The 18913-nt window shown below is 36.7% G+C and overlaps 1 protein-coding gene across 1 annotated transcript in view; it reads right to left on the reverse strand.

Annotated features, from left to right (window-relative positions):
* The window catches only part of Eya4 (EYA transcriptional coactivator and phosphatase 4), a 233192-nt gene that overhangs the window by 42109 nt on the left and 172170 nt on the right, over positions 1–18913 (reverse strand). The window contains exons 5-10 of the mRNA XM_070010083.1: positions 16569–16661; positions 11718–11784; positions 9878–10020; positions 9593–9736; positions 6918–6997; positions 2960–3125 (exon numbers count right to left, since the gene is read on the reverse strand). Coding sequence (XP_069866184.1) covers positions 2960–3125; positions 6918–6997; positions 9593–9736; positions 9878–10020; positions 11718–11784; positions 16569–16661 — 693 coding nt within the window. The remainder of the gene's footprint in view (positions 1–2959; positions 3126–6917; positions 6998–9592; positions 9737–9877; positions 10021–11717; positions 11785–16568; positions 16662–18913) is intronic.

Consider the following 18913-nt stretch of genomic DNA (forward strand, 5'->3'; position numbering starts at 1 on the left):
CAGAATTCCTTAAAAACCAGACATGTGTATTGCCATGATTTTGGCTGAGAGTATAACAGTTTCAAGTAGAAATAATTTCTTTTTTTAAAGTTCAACAGTTTAATGAAATGTGAAAATAAGTCAAAACTGTATTTTTTGGCAACCAGTGGAAACTTGAAGAAATCACAGTATTCTGATGTGAATTTGACATGGTCGCCTGTGAATGTGGCACTTTTCAAAGTCCTCCACTCAGCATAGCTGCTACCTTTTGTCAGTATCTTGAGCAGGAATAAAATAGGTATGCAGAATATTAGAAAGATCTTTGGCTAATGAAAAGCTAGCATCTCTGTCTTTCCCTGAGAGAAACTTTGCTGTGATCATGTGGAAATAAGAACAGCCAACCTAAGATGACACAGCAACTAGCTTATCTAAGAGTGTAAATAACTTCTATTCACGGAGGCCATAGTCTAGTCACTTCAAAAACACCCTCCTGGTCCTTTGTTCCATTCCGTCTCTGATAGTATGATGACAAGCACTTCTGTCGTTTCTTTCTGAGCCGTCACTCTATCTACCTGGTTTCCTCCCATGATTCACTAAGAAAAATCCGTTCCTAGTATGATGAAGAGTAACACAAATATCAGTTTACCTACATACAGTATCTCTCTCCATGACTGATTACGGATTCAGAAATCATGCAGTCTTTGAAATAAGGCCCCCTCCTTGATAAGTATAGACTCAAAGAAGACAAAGGTAAATTTGGAATATGTGACTAAGACTGGGACATCCAGGGCAAAAGAGAAAGAGCCACCCCTTCAGTTCCGGGCCCCAGCTAATTCACTGGCCTGACCCAGGGACTGCTTCTACATGATGTGTAAATGCTCAACCAAGGTAAGGATGGCTGGGAAGCCTAAACATGAGCTTTAAACGCGACAAGAGTCAGATTTCAAAGGGCCTGTGTGCTCACAGGAGGAGAACTGAAGGAAGACAAGGGGAAGGAAAGGGAAATGCAAGGGGCCAAAGACAAATTACATCTTCTGGGTAGTTTTTCTTGGGTTCACCGTTAGAGGTGATGTTGTGGTCTCTCCTCAACTACGGAGAACACATTCCAAGACGCTCCACAGATCTTTGAAGCCACAGACAATGATAGTATGACTTTGCCTATACATACACACAGCTATGATAAAATATAATAAGAAAAAATAAAAGGAAAATCACTAAAAATGTGTAGTTTGCTTATTTTTGGAACTTTGCTTTTAATATTTTTGGATTAGATTTGATTGGCGCAATGAGAAGTGAAATGATGGCCCGAATGTGATGGACTTCTGTATTCCAAACACAGCACCAAGAAAAATGAATGCTGTACTGTTCAAAAAGAGATGTATTCATTAGATGACTTATGTAACTGTAACCCCTATGTGCATCACCTTTACAATAAAACTTTAAAAAGAATAACAAAGGTTACCATTTTATCTATTCATGATTTAATCCCATTTTAGCTACTGCTTAAGAAAAAAAAAAAAAAGCCGGGAGCTGGTGGCTCACGCCTGTAATACTAGCTACTCAGGAGGCTGAGATCTGAGGATTGCTGTTCAAAGCCAGCCTGGGGAGGGAAATCCATGAGACTCTTATCGCTAATAAGCTACTAGAAAATCGGATGGCACTGTGGCTCAAGTAGTAGAGCACTATCCTTGAGCTGAAGAGCTCACGTACAGAACCCAGACCCAGAGTTGAAGCCCCAGGACTGACAAAAAAAAAAAGAAAAAAGAAAAAGAAAAAAAAATCAACTTCACTGTTACTTCTTTATGTCCAAGTTAGTTTACTTGTTAATATTTTTCATATTAATCTCTTTTCCTTTTTCTTAATATTCATCACTATTAGAGATATTTGCTTGATCTTTGTCTTGTTAAACAAAAGTAATGGTGGAAAGAAGGCTCATCTGATGCTCAAATAACAAAGTAACATTTGCTCACCTTATGCTGGAATGTAAGAGAAATTCAATGAATTAGTTTGTTAATGAAACTGGGTTGTTCGGCTCTAGTGGCCCAGTTAGAAAGGGTTCAGTATTGTGAGTATACTCCTTGCTTACCCCACTCCTTTCACAGATGGATAAAACAAAAGTGGAGGATGAATTCTTTTTATTTGAATTCTGGATTACGAGTCCTTATCAGATATATGTTTTGTAAATACTTTCTCTAAATGGTTTACTTTATTTTTGTGATGAAGTGTCTTTCAAGGATTGATTCTTAATTTTATGAAGTCTAATTTATCTTCTCTTTTTTTCCCTAAGGATTGTGACTCTAGGGTCAAAACTACAAAAATCTTCATTTATCCAGAGTAAAAATAATTTTGTCTATGTTTTTCTTCTAGGTGGTTTTAGTTTAGGTTTTTACATGCAGCTTATGATTCATTTTGAGTTAATTTTATACACAATTATGAGATTCCCTTTTCTTTTATACATAGATATCCAGTTTCCCCAGTGTGGTTAAAAAATGCATTTTTCATTCAATTATCAACAGCTTCGCCCTGTTGATTCACACCTGTTATCCTTGCTACCCAGGAGGCTGATATATGAAGATCGAGGTTCAAAGCCAGTCCAGGAAGGAGTCTATGAGATTCATATCTCCAACTAATCACCAAAAAGGCAGAACTACAGCTACAGTTCAAATGGAAGAGCCCTAGCCTTGAGCAAAAGAGTTCAAGCCCCTAGTATTTGTACACACACACACACACACACACACACACACACACACACACACACACACACACACACACACACACACACACAGAAAGTCTCCTATCTGTTCCATATCAAAAATGTTTTTGGAATGCTCAAAGAAACTCATTTTACACTGATATAGCTTAAACATAAGCACAATTATTTTGGCATTTTTTTAGGCATGGTTTCGAAATGTCTGTTTTCTCCATGTCATTAGATAGCACAAAATATTTAAAAGTATTTCACCTGGGTGAAGATCTGTACCTGGTTGGCTAGTCAGTCCTGGGAGAGATTCCTGCAGCTGATAGGTTGAGGTTGATGAAGATGTGCTGTCAGCTGTGTTATTTGATGTCATATATGCTCCATACGTTGATGCTGAATAATACTGTGCGTATTGGTTTTGGCCAAAGGCTGTGTAGGATGGATACTCCTGAAACGAGTCATTGAAATGTGTATGTTTGAAGGAGACATTACTCTGTAGTATGCCAGGAACAAGCAAAAGAAAACAGTCACTATGTCAATGAAGATGAGCACTTATTACAGATCATTGTGTGTGCAAGGGCATGTTAAATAATGTCTTTCCTCTATTGGTTTTGTAAATACTAAATTGCAATCTAACAAAAGGTTGCATATGCTTCATTTTGCTTCCCACAGATACTTAACCAAGGACAGATGCACTGGAAGAGTAATAGAGGTAGAACTAGTTCGTGTTCAGGAAATTAGTTGTTCCATATCTTCTAACACCATCATGGAGGAGCTGTTGTCAGCTCTCCCATCTGCTACACAGACCTTGGTGTGGACTTTTAAATATATGGTTTTGTTTCTTCTTCTTGGCTACTCTTGGTAATTTTATTTTCTTAGTGGAAGTACAGAAAAAAAAATTAACACAGAGTACCAGCTTCTCACAGTCCATCCAAGGCTGAATTTAAAATCTTCAAATGAAGTTTTCAACTATTTCGCTTTTCTCTTTTGTTGCACACAAAAATGAAAGCATTGGATAACCTTCTCTGACTTGCTTTATTTTTGTTTAAAGAAAGCCGAAGACCTTTCAAACAATAAGAGTGCTCCCTCAAAATCCTTTCGTATATTATGATGACGAAGGATCTGTTGTGATAGATGATCTTTAATATATCTACCATGTTTGGACCAAATTGTTATCAGTGATGACAAATCCTTGGTCAGGATTAAGATTCCCTGTTGAGACAAGTACTGAAGGCAATAAAAATCCTCCCTTGATGTGCTTTCCAAAAATGAAAATTCTTTTTATAAGTATGTGTATTATCACAAAGAATTAAATAATAAGGCAGAAAACTAAAAGTAGTTTGTTAACTTCAAAATCAACTATTCCCCACCACTACTTGTGAGTCAAGGGGGGAAAAGTGTCAACATTTAAACAAAGTTCTTAGCAACTTGTCTTTCTTAGAGTAAAATGTGATTGCTAATGATTACACAGTACTGCCTGTGTTAAGGCCCAGTTCTGAGGATAAGTAGACTTGCTTACTTAATCTTCACAACCTTCTACATGATGTAGTTATTATTTCCAGTCTACTATAAAAAAGACTAACGTACAGAACTTCGAAGTGATTTGTACACAGGCCATGCAGCCAGTAAGTTTCTGAGCTGGCATTCTACCTCTAGCATCTGTGGGCTGAAGCTGTTAAGCCTGCCAAGGCCCTGAGAGGAAAGGGGAGTCACAGATTGGCAAGATTTCCCTGAGCCTCTGGGGAATAGGATGTCTCTAAGATCTCCCATTCTCTTCATTTCCACTCCTATCTCTCTTATCTAAGCTACCTTCCCATCCTGTTGCAACAAATGTACTTGTTTTCTAATTTACCTCCTTTTCATTTGTTTGGCTTTCTCCAAAAACCATGACACCAGAGTAAATTTTCAAAACATAAATTACATGACGTTATTCTTCTCCTCAGAATCCTTCAATAGTTTCCCACTGGGCTGGGAATAGGATCCAAGTGTCTTTCTGGAATCCCCAGCATCTTACGTGAACTGGCTGGCTGCATTTCTTCAACGGTGTGTCTCCCTGCTTTCCCCCCTGAACTTACTACAGCAGCTTGCCTTGAGTCTTCTATTGCTTGGGGATCTGCCTCTTACTGTTTTCTTTGCTGGGAACACCCACACCCTCATTCTTCCCCTCAAACTCTTAGAATTCTTGGCCTCAATGCAGTTTCAGTAAGGAGAGCTTCTACCAAAACTTCCTTATCTAAAATTAGGTTTTAACTCCAAATTTTTAAAATTAGAATACAGTCTACTAAAAATTTGTTATTTTGCCTAGGAAGGTGGCTCAGTGGTAGAGCGCTTGCCTTGCATGCATGAGGCCCTGGGTTCGATTCCCCAGCACCACATAAGCAGAAAAAAAAAGTTAGAAGTGGCGCTGTGGCTCAAGTGGTAGAGTGCTCGCCTTGAGCTGAAGAGCTGAGGGACAGCGCCCAGGCCCAGAGTTCAGGCCCCAAGACTGACAAAAATTCGTTATTTTTAATTTTTTTCATGGGTTCATGCTTATGTTCATTGGTTCTTTGGTTTTCCGGTCATTGGTTTATATTCTCCATATGTCACAAGTTCATGAACCAGGAGTGAGGTCCTAACCAGTACTACCACTACCTGCATATTTTCCAGTATACAAAGCCCAGCTTCCAATTCCTCTAGCAGTCAATGTTTTCTCAAAGGGTAAACTAATACTCAAAGCAGGGTCTAAAATACAAATTATATTTTATGCTAGTCTTCAGGTAGAACTGGATCTGTTTTATGAGTTAAACCTGGTAAATAAATTTTCTTCTTAATACAACTTTATAGTCCTACTAGTACAATGGAGTAATCATTTCTTTATGCTAAGGTTTTCTCTAATGTTTACTCCTATTATCATATTCCACGTTCTGCCCACATGATTTTATGTCTGTTTCTTTAGGAAGACTGCCCTTCAAGAGAGCAGAAAACAAAGGAGATTTTTGCAACTTCAATGCCTATTCAAACTTATTAGGGCTGCAAGTGCTTAATGTGTGCTATACTGATCAATAAATAAGTTAAATTAAGCTATTAAGATTTCTTACTTTTATACCTTTCTATTGATATCTTTCAAGAGTTGGCATTTAACAAAGCAGCTTATGAATACAATATATTGTTTGAGACAGAGTCTTGCTATAGAGCTGGCCTCAAACTCCCTGTTTTTCTTCCTTATCCTCCCAAGTGCTGGAATTAATAGCTGTGACCCACAAAGCCCAAATCAATTTTTAAATAAAATCTGTATAGTGACTTTAATATTTAGAGAGTTAAGGTATTATTTTTAACTAATGCCAAATTACACATTTTAATTCTATAAAATGTTTTAACTCCACAGTATTTTAATAATAAAGTTTTCCCTTTGTTCTTTTATTAAGCTACATGAAGGCAATTAATAAGAGCTCTTTCAATAAATCCAAAGAGCAAGCACTTCTGGGGCAATTTACATTTAAAAACATTTAAAAGGTCAGCAATTATATTAAAGCAAATAGCATATTGTCTGTCCAGAAATCACCTTTCAGTCTCTATTACTCTTCATGATTGAAAAATCAGAAAATAAGGAAAAGGATTCTGAAGTCAATGTAGAATGCATATTATCAAATTGCCACATTGTGTATCCAGAAATGCTCACTTTTCCTCCACATACTAACACCTAGTTTAACATCCTAGAATTTAACATGAACATAAGTTCATAACCAAAGCAGGAAAGCTCTGCTGTCAGAAGAGGTTGGGAATCCAACATTTAATAAAAGAAATGATAGAACTAAGCAATGAATAGGTGTTATGTTTAGTAACCAGTTACCTTCAGGGACTGGGAAAGTTTTAGTGCCCCAACCCCATCCCATTTTTTGAAATTACAGTTCCATTATTGATTGATATTCATAATTCTAACTGTTTTATCAAGGGAAATAAAACTGTGTCAAGTACAGTTTAAGATAACAAGCAAGTATACAATATAGTCAATAACTTCATGTCAGGTGATTAAAATTAATACTACTGAAATGGTTAAACAAGTATTTATTTAACAACAAATATAAAATAGCCAGAATGACAAGTATCTCAAAAGTTCTGAATATATGATTTTTTTATTATCCTGTAATGTTGGGTTAGTTTCAAATGAAGACATCTTATATTTGGAGAATGCATACTTATTTTAGAATCTTCAATTATGATGAGTTTTTTTTAAAGCACAGATATAAAAACAACACCATACCTGTTGTGAACCACTGAAATTCGTTGAGTTGGAAACTGAATTATTTGCATAAATGGTAGATGATGGTGCAAAACTAGAACCTAAAGGCAAAGAACAAATTGAATTTTAAAACGTTACATACTAATTCACTCATGAACGAGAAGAAATTTTGGTCATTTGTAACAACCTGGTTAGAACAAAAGGGCATCATGTGACATGCCAGACAAAGAAAATAAATAGTGCACTAGTGTATGAAACCTAAATAGGTTGTTCTCATTGAAGCTGAGAGTAGAATAGGAGTTATCATGGTAGGGTTTACAGAAAGGTAAGGAAGGACTGTCAACAGACACCAAGTCATGTGTCACATTTTTTCCAGAATGCTGGAGGAGAGGATTTTGAATGTTTTCACTGCAAAGAAATTACAAATGTTTGAGCAAACAGATATCTTCACCGTGATTTCAACATTGTATTGTATACCATGTGTCAGAACAGCACATGTGACCGAAGAAATACGCCTAATTACTCAGTATACATGAGAAAAGCAATCATTTCCCTATCAGAAGCAAATTTTCCTCACAGAAATGTTGAAAAATATTTTACATTGAAAAATTAAGTGAAGGAAACATTGTTTGGATTTCGTGGTGCGATTTGGAGTTGGGGTTTATACGGTTGGTTTAGCTTCCCCTACCTTCCTCATAGCAGGTAAAACCTTCTGAAGGGAACGTGGTGGGCTGAATGAAGGCAGAACAGAAACTGCCTTTCGCTGACTCAAATTAACATTCAAGAGTTGAGTGTCCATAGCACGGATAGCAAGGAACTCGAGAAATAAGCTGTGATTTATTAACTTGGAGTTCCCAGAAATTTGTGAATGTTTCAAGTTATATAGAGAAATGAGTAATGTTAAACATTTGGATGGGTCATGGGTTAGGCAATGAACTCACAGAATTCAACTAGAGTTAGTTATTACCTTTCCTGTCTTTTTGTTTTCTGTCCTGGATAGGTGATACTGTATGTATATAAGTTTTGAAGGCCTTTTAAAATTTGACTATAATGTTTGAAATGTATGTGCTTAGTTTGGGGTGCATCGATTACAGATTTTTTTCTTTTGAAGTATTTTCTTATGGACTGTACTCATTAAAGAGGTAAAGTGAAACACTTGAGACATCTAATTACCTATTTCATTAGCGAGTGTGAGTGTGTGTGTGTGTGTGTGTGTGTGTATGTGTGTGCATGCGCGTGCGCACACACACATGCTCATCCTGGGGCTTAAATTCAGGGCCTAGGCACTGTCCCTGAGCTCTTTTACTCAAGGCTAGCGCTCTACTAGGAGGCACAGCTCCATCTCCAGCTCTTTGGTGGTTAATTGGAGATAAGAATCTCATGGACTTTCCTCCCTAGGCTGGATCCAAACTGTGACTATCAGGTCTCAACCTCCTGAATAGTTAGGATTATGGGCATGAGCCACCAGGGCCCAGCAACACACAAACATGTTTTCAGTAATGTTATGCTATATAACCAAAACAATTAATTTGGTCCAGAAAAGCCATGTGACTATATGCGGGCAAAAATAAGCATGTCTTTATACTCTGTCTTAAACTACTAACTAAAGCCATTGGGAATACAGTGTGTATGCAATTATATTTCAGCTTCTATTCTAGGTTAAAAAAAGAGACCTGCCATTCCAGCCCAAAAATGTCTATTTTATTTTAGTCAACTGACTAAATTGTTAAAATAGTTGTTCCAAATATATTAATTTAGCCCTAAATTTATGAATAACTAATAGACAATAGATAAAAATTAGCTTTATGTGTTCTTGCTATGTCCCTACCATTTTTTCTAAAACTATTATATGATGACCAAACATAATTTTTAATTGATGTCAAAAATGAGAGATTTTTTTAAAGGACCCTAAATGAAAGGTTTGGAAATATAATGAATTATATAAATAATCCTATTGGGAAATAAAGTATCAATAGGGAAGCTGGTCTTTGGAACAAAAATATTCTTCATCACTCAATAATAAGTAGAACTTTAGAAAGTGCTAGTGTGTGTGTGTGTGTGTGTGTGTGTGTGTGTGTGTGTGTGTGTGTGTGTGTGTGTGTGCGCACGCTCTAGTCCTGACCATGCTCTCAGGGTCTGGCTACTTTTTTATTCAAGGCTGGTGCTCTACCACATGAACCACAGTTTCACTTCTGGCTTTTTGGTGGTTAATGGGAAATAAGAATCTCATGTTTTTGTCTGCTCTGGTTTTGAATTGATCCTTAGATCTTGGACTCCAGTTTAGCTAGGATTTATAGGCATGAGCCACTAGTGCTTGTATTTTTAAATACAATCAAAAGAACATGACATTTCTTCTGAAATACTGAGAAGAAAACATAGATTTGCCTAAGGAATGTAACTTAGCTATGTAGACACTAAACATGTGATTGCCTGACCTGGTGATGGCTGGCCTGAAGCCTGCTTGGCTTGGACATGGTTTCCTGCCTTTTTATAAAGCTTTTGTATGAGTCATGTCCACTAATATGTATTCAATTACTTACATCAGGCTTCTGTGCAATTATTTGTCTTTTCTTAAGAAGCTGTGCGGGTGCGGTGAGATTTAAAACTGTCCTCATGTGTATGTCTTAGACTGAAGTCAAAGAGTCACATTGAAAGGATTTATTCTCACGTAACAAGTGTCTTGAATGCGTGCTTACCTGGCATTTGGTAAGAATAAGGTGCCTGTCCTGGCTGGGGGGTGGAAAAGCCCGGACTGTAACTGAGGCAGCCACTCTGTAATGGGGACTGAGTTTGAGCAAGTCCACTTTCTGTCTTGATGGCGGGCAACATCACCCCCAAATCTGTTTGGAAAACAAATGTGCAAAGGACTTCATGAACAAAAGGATCTTCCTTCGGAGCTGAAACTCATATGAACAATATAAATCAACTAGCTAGCAGAACTACCCGGCTTGTAAACAAAGAAGAGAGAAAACATGAAATACCGTAAGTGGGCAGGCTGTAGGGCTGTCCTGTCTGTGAGTAGGCTGTGTAGACTGCTGGCTGCTGCATCCCCGAATACTGAGTCTGGCCTGCATAGGCAGACATTGTTTGAGCTGCTGGTGTAGAAAGAATGTGTGGATAGGGCCTAAATATCAGAAAAATAGCATTACTGTGGCAACAAAGACTGCATATTAATTCAGACAGCTTAGATTCAGTGAAACCCTAAAATATTCAGGGAGTAATCCTCCTCTCTTCCACAACAAATTTTTACAATGTAGGAAAGTATAAGAGTTCCAATGTCAGGAGCCTAGGCTGTGCTACAAATCAGTCTGATGACCTTGGATAAATAAATGAATCCCCTTGAGAATGCTTCCTCTGTAAGATGAGAAATTGGTTTAGATGTGACCACTCACATCTCTTCCACATCTATCATTCTTGTTATATCTAAACAGCACTCCAGTTAATATATAGAAGAGATAAATGGAGTACAGGCCAGTTAAGGACTTTGTGAGCCTATCTGTACTGTGTGACCTAATGCTGCACAATGATTACAAATTTTTATTTAAAAGCTCTTCCTCAAATTAACTGGAAATCCTTCCTTGTAACTGGAAATCTTAGAAAGAAAAAGGAGTAATATTCCTGAAAACAAGGGGAATTCTATTTTCCCTTCATCATGCCATAGTTCACATAATGTTCCCATTTTACTTAGGGGTATTCTAGATGTAACAAAATGGAACACACTTGGTGTGTGTGTGTTAGTCCTGGAGCTTGAATTTAGGGGCTGGGTATTGCCCTTGAGTTTTTTTTGCTCAAGGCTATCACTGTACCACTTGAGCTACAGCTCCACTTCTAGGGTGTGTGTGTGTGTGTGTGTGTGTGTGTGTGTGTGTGTGTGTGTGTGTGTGTGTGTGTGTGTGTGTGTATGTGTGTTTTATTGGAAATTTACTGAAGATTAGAGTCTGGTGGTATTGCCCTTGAGTTTTTTTTGCTCAAGGCTATCACTGTACCACTTGAGCTACAGCTCCACTTCTATGTGTGTGTGTGTGTGTGTGTGTGTGTGTGTGTGTGTGTGTGTGTGTGTGTGTGTGTGTGTGTGTGTGTGTGTGTGTGTGTGTGTGTGTGTTTTATTGGAAATTTACTGAAGATTAGAGTCTCATATGGTTTTTCCTGCCTGGACTGGCTTCAAACCACAATCCTCATATCTTAGTGTGCTGAGTAGCTAGGATTACAGGTGTGAACAAACAGTGCCCAGCTCCGAACACATATTTTATATGTATCAGGGATTGAAAAACATTCCCAATCTTTTGAATCCTACACAAACTCAAGTATACCTGACACAGTTCAACTTGAAATATCTACCACTTTCTTCAATAAGGTGACTACAACAGTTATCAAAACAATAAAAAATATTCTCTACAAATATCTTTTATTGTATTATGAAATTCAATAAAATATTTTGGTGATGGAATCAACTATGAGTGTTGATACTTCAGGTGTCAGTAAAATAAGATCTCTTTATATTTTCTGTAAACTAGTTGGCATCTTAGAATTTTCATAAAACAATTGAATATAAAGATTTAACCTGGATAACCATCTAGAACGAAAGAATTGATGTGTATAAGGGTACGTATATTACACAAGTAACATCTTTATTTCTATTCTGTATGCTTCCTTAGATGCTTAATTTATTATGCAAATAACCATCTAGCCAATTATCTATCATCAATACACTTATATCTAAGAATGTATGCCAAATTAAAGTTGTGATATTATGTGAATACAGATTTCTAAATGGGATTCCAGAAAATGGATCTAACAACACTGAGTGTACTGAGCACTTACTTGGAAGGGTACAGCTGTGGGGAATACTGGTGCGCCGACCTGGGGCTGTAACCACTACTTGTTATTACTGTAAGACACAATGAAACCATGCACAAAAAGTTGCTTCATGAAACCATCACACTACAGTGTTATATTACCCATTTAGAGCTTACCATGTCAATACATTGTTTTCTAAGAAATTTGTTGACCTTCTGAAGTTTATTTTCTAAAAAGAAACAGCAGCTGAAATACGTTCTCCAAATTAACTGCTTCTCATCTTGTAAGAACACGAAATGGACCTTCTTCTCACATATCATTCTACCACTCTTCCAATTTTGGGAGTTAGAAGCAGGATCATGGATGGACATGATATGAATACATATCTTTAGATTTAATACAATTAAACTTGCATGATGTGACTAAATGCTTTAAAATGTGTAAGTTTTGCATCTTATACATAGCTACAATATATTGCCTATTTTCTTCATTAAAAGAAAATGATTATTAAAGAAAAAGTTGATAACTATTGAGAAAGCCAACCTACACGCCTTAATAGAAAATGCTATTGTTTCTATTTTCTTTCACATTAGCTATCAGACAACTAATTAAAATACAGAGTCCAAAAATACTCTAGTGAAAACTGGAATATACATAGAAAGGGTCATTAGAACATACTAGCAGTTTTCTTGACAAGTATATTTTGGACTATCAGAGATGATACTTTTTCTGACAAGAACTTAAAAGTCAAAGTCAAGTTCTTTGTAACATCTCACCCAAATACCTACTCCAAACTGGACTATATCCAAGATGTTTGCAAGTTTCTCTTTCTTTTAGACATCTGCCTTGACAAAGACGGATGTATTGCAAATGTATGGACTCTAAAGTGTTAAGCAGGCCCTCTCAGAGCCAATCCATACTGGGCAAGCACACAGAGTGTCTTTATTAGGCCATCTGCTGTTCATTCACTTCTCAAAAAGATTAAAGTAGTACACAGTGCAGTGCTGGAATTAGTTTGGTCTAATCAATCAAAGTTATACTTCAAAGTACTGTGCCCTTTCTTAGGTTGTTCGCAGTAATTCTGGAATGAAACTCTTAGAATTTGTAAAAAGTGACAAATAGGTTCAAGTTGCTAACTATTTTATGAAACATGATATATTTCTATTTTAAATACTATTACATACCTTTGTGATCTACTGCCTCACAAACACTCAGAATTTAATCAGTTTAAAATATATGTTTCCTATATGCTAGATATGGGAAACCTAGCTTTAATAGCCGTAGTGGAGTAAGTACATGCATAAAATTTTTTGAATCAACTTTGAACATCATGAAGTATGAATAGAGATGTTATATAAACATTTTTAAGAACTAAAATTTAAGTTAGTTTGTTATGAGTGGCTCGAAATAAATTAACTGATAAATCCTTAATTTGTTACTCAATTTTCTAAAAACCTAAAATATAATCTTTAATACTTTCAACTTAATGAGAACAGACTTTGGATTATACTCCATTAGTCACCAAAACGTAAGATGTAATAATGTTATTCCACAGCACACTCAGTCTGACTTAAGTATTCTCAATAGTGAAAGAGGCATTAATTACAAGATATTTTGTCTTCTAAAATGTAATTTCTTGTTGTTACAGTTAAAACTTACATTAAGTCTACTAATCAGTTATTGTAAAAATTGAAAAAAGAAGGGTTTTCAAAAAACACATGATATAATTACAAACAAAACTCCCTATAGCAGTTTTAATTAAATAAGGCAAAGCACAAAAGTCTGTTCCTCAGAAGAAAACCTAGACATGAATACAGTTTTGAATATGTAGGATGTTTTCTTCTTTTGAGTGAATCTCGACACCATTAAAATAATAAACCCATAACACTACAAATGCTCAATTAACTGTTGACATATGCCTGCATGGTAATTTTCTAAATACAAGACAAAACTGACTCAGAAGTTTGGCCACATAAGGAACAAAAACTGAAGAGTTCATCCTTCTTTACTAAAATTTATTCCAATGCAAACTGTAGCTAAAACAAAATTGGACTTAGTGAGTTGTTATTATGCTGACCAAAACAAACCAGTCCCTACAAAGGCAACTCAGTCCCCAAGAAGATGGGTGGCAATGCCATGCACAAATTTGAATGAACATTTTTAGTCCTCATCATGATTTAATTAACCATAAACAATACCCAAGACTCATTATATTTTATCATTTCTGCATACAAAAGTAACCAGAACTGATTATCTCCAAATGCATTAGTCTGAAGGTTAATTTTTCAAAATCTATTAATTTTATCAGTTTGTGAAAGCATGATGTCAAGCAATTTTAAGGGTTTCTTTTTTTTTTAATCATTATAATACCTTAGATCACCAGCTCTCAATAGGACGAGAAGTGGGGAGAATTTTGCATGCCAGGATATATTTTGATGTGTTACAACTGGGGCAGGGTGCTACTGATAGTCAAGGCAAATGAAGGATACTGCTGAGCACCTTACAATGCTTGGTGAAGTTTCTTGGGAATGCATTTTTCTTTAATGGTTCTAGGAGAGTCCCTGCCTCAGATCCCTGCTGACTGCCAGAGCTCGCCATGGCGCTAGGCACATTCTACATCTCTGTGCCACCAGACATGGGCAGCAATTAAGCCCCAGAAATGTGGCTAGTGTGTCTCCAACTACAAATATTTATTTTACCAAATTTTAATTGATTTAAATTTAAAAAGTTACCTGTAAGAATGGCTCTTTTGTTGGGCTGCATAGCTCCAAAATGTTCTTTTAAAAACCTAAGGAACTATCTGGGCATATAATATGAATCTGATTTCAGATAAGATCGTGTATAGCTATTCCTTTTTTCCATTTGGTAATTATCAGTGGAGTATGATGGAAAAGACTCAGAGACTAATTATTGGTATATGCTTCTAGATTTGTCTATATCACTACCATGGATTAGGGTTTTCATTCCCCCTCCCCACTGCCTCCACTTTGGTACTCAAGTTTTGAACTCAATGCTGCATGCTTGCTACACAAGCACTCTACCATTTGAGCCACACTCCAAACTCTTTTAACTTTATTTTTCAGACAAGATTTCTATTGTTTTGCCAGAAACTGGCTTCAGACTCCATTCTTTCTACCTTTGCCTCTCATTTAGCTGGCATTATAGGCATTCATCACCATGCCTAGCTAGTTCCTTGAGGTTGAGTTTCCCTAATTTCATCAAGGTTGGCCTTGGAACGTGATCCTTTTCTACCTTCCAAGTCACTGGCATTACAAGTGTGAGCCACTGTACCTGGCTCTATTCAGGTCTTAACTATGTGGGCACAACTATATGGTGTTCTTGTCTGCAAAATGAACAAGAAGGCCCTGAAAATCCTCTGGGGCAAAGATTCTATACTTTTTTGTCATTCAACTTTTCATGAATGTGCCCAACTTTTCATGATGCCCATTACTTTATAATTACACATAATTCCTTAAAACCTACCCGCATTTATTTACTTTGCAGACTGTTTGCAAGAGTTATATTAGCAAGTGAACAGCACAGTATAACAGAGGATGGTAGTAGCTATTTGTTTCCTGGGGAGGCAGATTAATTGCTACAAAGAATGCAGACTAGCACATAAGGACCTTTATGCAATGCTGGCTGATGTACTACTACTGTTTATCTCTGTTTGGAGTACTAACGTTTATGTGAACACATGGCAAGTATATGGTGAGAACTGTAAGCCTGGATCAGCTGTGCTTCCAAAAAAGTAGCATTATCCACTGACATGACATTTTACTTAAGGACATACTGCAATTCTTTTTTACATGGAGTACTCCCATATGAAATCATCACAGATGAGATCATGGATGGATATAAATACAATACAGCAGAATAAAAGAACTAGGACTGAATAAGCCAAGCAAAGTAACCAAAACAACAAAAAAATGTGTGTCCCTTGCACCCAGCTGGGAGTTATCAGGTATTTTATATCCTATAAGGATTGATGTTTAGAGACACTCTGTTGCTCTCTTTGAAGCAAGGCTGCTCTCAGAGGCTGATTCTAATGCAAGCAGCATGTGCTCTCCCGCAGTGCATTAACCTTTAATACTTGTCACTCAACTGCCATACAGGAGGACTTTCTTAAACCAGAAAAGGAAACAAGCTTATTTAGAAGAAATCAAATGGGATAGTTTTACATCTAGAATGGTGGATGGAAAAGGCAGTTTTGAAATATAATTTAAATAGACAGTTGAAGGAACAAAGTGCAATGGTGACCTACTGATGAAATTCATCAAACATTGTATGAAATAAGATGAAGACCAGGCGCTGGTGGCTCATACCTGTAATCCTAGCTATTCAGGAGGCCGAGATCGAAGCCATCTCAGGTAGGGGAGTCTGTGAGACTCTTATCTCCAATTAATCTCAGAAAAAGCCAGAAGTGGAGCTATGGCTCAAGTAGTAGAGTGCTAGCTTTGAGTAAAAGGAGCTCAGGGAAGTGCCCAGGCCCAGAGTTCAAGCCCCAGGACTAGCAATAATAATAATAATAATAATAATAATAATAATAATAATAATAATAATAATAATAATAACAATGATAATGATAATAATAATATTAATAATATTAATAATGATGGATGAAAATAGCTCTGCTTTTCTCTACCAAGAAAGTTGAGAGTTCCACTGTCGATTCTCAACCCTATGGACTGATTAGAAATAGAATTTCTAACAATTGGTAAATTTAGGACAATTTGTTTTTCAAAAGAGTGAGCTTAGTGTCAACTTTCTGAAATCAAAGTGCTGTCAGTTCTAATCCGTGAGCAGCTGTTTGTGAGAAGGATAATGATGGTCCCCTCAATGTGTACACAATGACACACGAGCTAAAGGCTTTACCTGACCCAGTAAAAGTGTCAAGCGCTCCATCTCCAGTCGTGGTTGAGGTTTCATTGCTGTTCAAGGGCTCTGTTTTGACTGCAAGAAGAGACACTACGTAGAAGAATAAGTACATGTGAGTTTTCACTTCTAAATTTACACCCACGCCCCTGACTGGTCTGCTAGTGGTGGTCTAGCTACCATGGGCATGCAAGAAAAAACTTGATGAGGAAAGTTTTGTTAATTTAGCTTTTACATGGGCATGCATTTATGGAGGATTTGTCATAAAATCCTCTGGCTAACCTGATTCTCAGAGTCTGGCTTTTAAAAGCAGTCAACCTTGACAAATGAAAGAGCAATACATGTCTTTGCATTTTTAACTCACTAAGCACTCTGATGTGGTCAAAGACAGAAAAAAGCAACCACCAGTCAGTCTTGAGTGTGTTTAAGTCAAATTGTAACTGAGATGCACTCATCTCTATTTCATGCTTCCAAAAGATTATTATTTAAAAAATAAAAGGTATCTTGAAAACCTGAGCTAGTCATGTGATTGGTAAAATTTAAGTCACTCAATAAATTCTCTGCTTTAAGAAAAACCAAGGAGCCTAAAATTTTTGTACCTATAAATGAATTTCTTTTGAATTATAACCCCTTTATACAATTACTTAAAGACAATAAAAGATAAATTAAAACAGTACAGGCACAAAAAAAGGAGAGAGGAGATGAAAGGGGTGAATTTGATTGGATATATTGACATGGACCATATTAAAATATTACAATGACTGCCCTTCCCCTCACACAATTTGTAAAATATATGCTACTTTAAAACTCTTTTTTAAAATGTTGGGCTTTTACAGCAGAGTTAATGTTATAGGGATCGGCATACAGTAAGCGGTGACTTCTACAGCAGAAGATTTGTCTTCTTAAAATGTCTGCAACATGTTATTTCTGCTTGAAGGCAGTATATTTTGGCAAAATCCTTACTGGGCAATGAAGTAGCCTGGCATTCATTATTCTCAATGAGATGCGATGGTGGGAGCAAGAAAAAGCCTTTCCCCATTTGGTCACACCATATTTTCCCTTTGTTGACAAAGTTCTACCACATACATCATGGGAGTTAGCGAAGAAACTACATTATTTTCTACTTAAACACCTCTGTGTTTCCTGGTCACAAATAGAACAGTGCAGTTAACTAACTTAGAAGCAAGCAAGTCTATAAAAGAGAAAGCTGAATACTAGCCAACCATGAAGAAATACGACATAAAAAGTATAGCGGGGTCACACAGTCCCCAGTGATCAAGTAAGTCAGGATTGTTACTTTGTTAGAAAAGCAATTAATGGATAGAGCACATGCACTAGTGAACAACATTAACAAGACCCTCAGAAAGAGCTGGGTTAGTTTCCTATCCACAATTTAACAATGCTGTGATTGCTGGAAGATCAGAGGAGAACTGTAAAGGCTGGAAAAAGCAAGTCAAAAATCTTGAGTATTTTATCCTATTTTCAGTAGCGATGATATTCTGAGTAAAGTCTCACTATTTGTGTAGTGATGATGTATCAGTGCTTACTGTTTTTCAGTGGTAATTTTCAGTTCTTCGCACTATGATTACATCTTATCAGTAAGTACATTTATCACCATGGAAATTATTTGTGACTGCTACTATTCAGTATTTATTCAAAGCTTACTATGTGTATATTTAGCTAATCCTTAACACAATTTGGTGGAAATAAATCATTTTATCGGCTTTACACACAAGGCTCAGTGGGCTGAGGGCGTGTTGAAATTCCAATGTAGAAAATTCCAGAGCTGAGATCTGAGCATAGGTTCTCAGCTTTAATACTGATGATCTCTGCACGAAAACAGGCTGCCTTCAGGTATGAACATGGCTGATGGACTCACAGTGGCTCTGCACAAAGCCTCTTGAAAGGCATCAAAAAGCAGTGAACTTGAATCTTGCTACCACAAATGCCAAAGGTGATTGACATATTTTAGGCAATCTTTCTGTGCCATATAGGTACTGATTTGTTTATTCACCAGTATATAATATTATCATACTTATTTTTCAGGAAAGTGAAGCACAAAAGAAGAAATCACTTGCCTCTTAATGCACTGTAAGTAAAAGCCAGATGAGGCTTTTGCAGAAGGCAAACTCTAAACTGCGCTGTCTTCTAGACAGTACCAATTAATCGAAAATTTCTTCCATCTGTATAAAGATAAGCCAGAAAATGATCTAGATGGAGGCTTAGTTGCCCTCCACACAACACTGTCCACATCTTATCCTGACACTGATGGCAAAAAGTATAGTCTAAAGCTTTCAGCAAAAGTAAGACAAGTGACAGAAACCTAGAACATCCACATTCCAATG

This window comes from Dipodomys merriami, unplaced genomic scaffold, assembly GCF_024711535.1.
Source record: "Dipodomys merriami isolate MVZ:Mamm:240054 unplaced genomic scaffold, mDipMer1.0.p SCAF_8, whole genome shotgun sequence".
Classification (NCBI taxonomy): Eukaryota; Metazoa; Chordata; class Mammalia; order Rodentia; family Heteromyidae; genus Dipodomys; species Dipodomys merriami.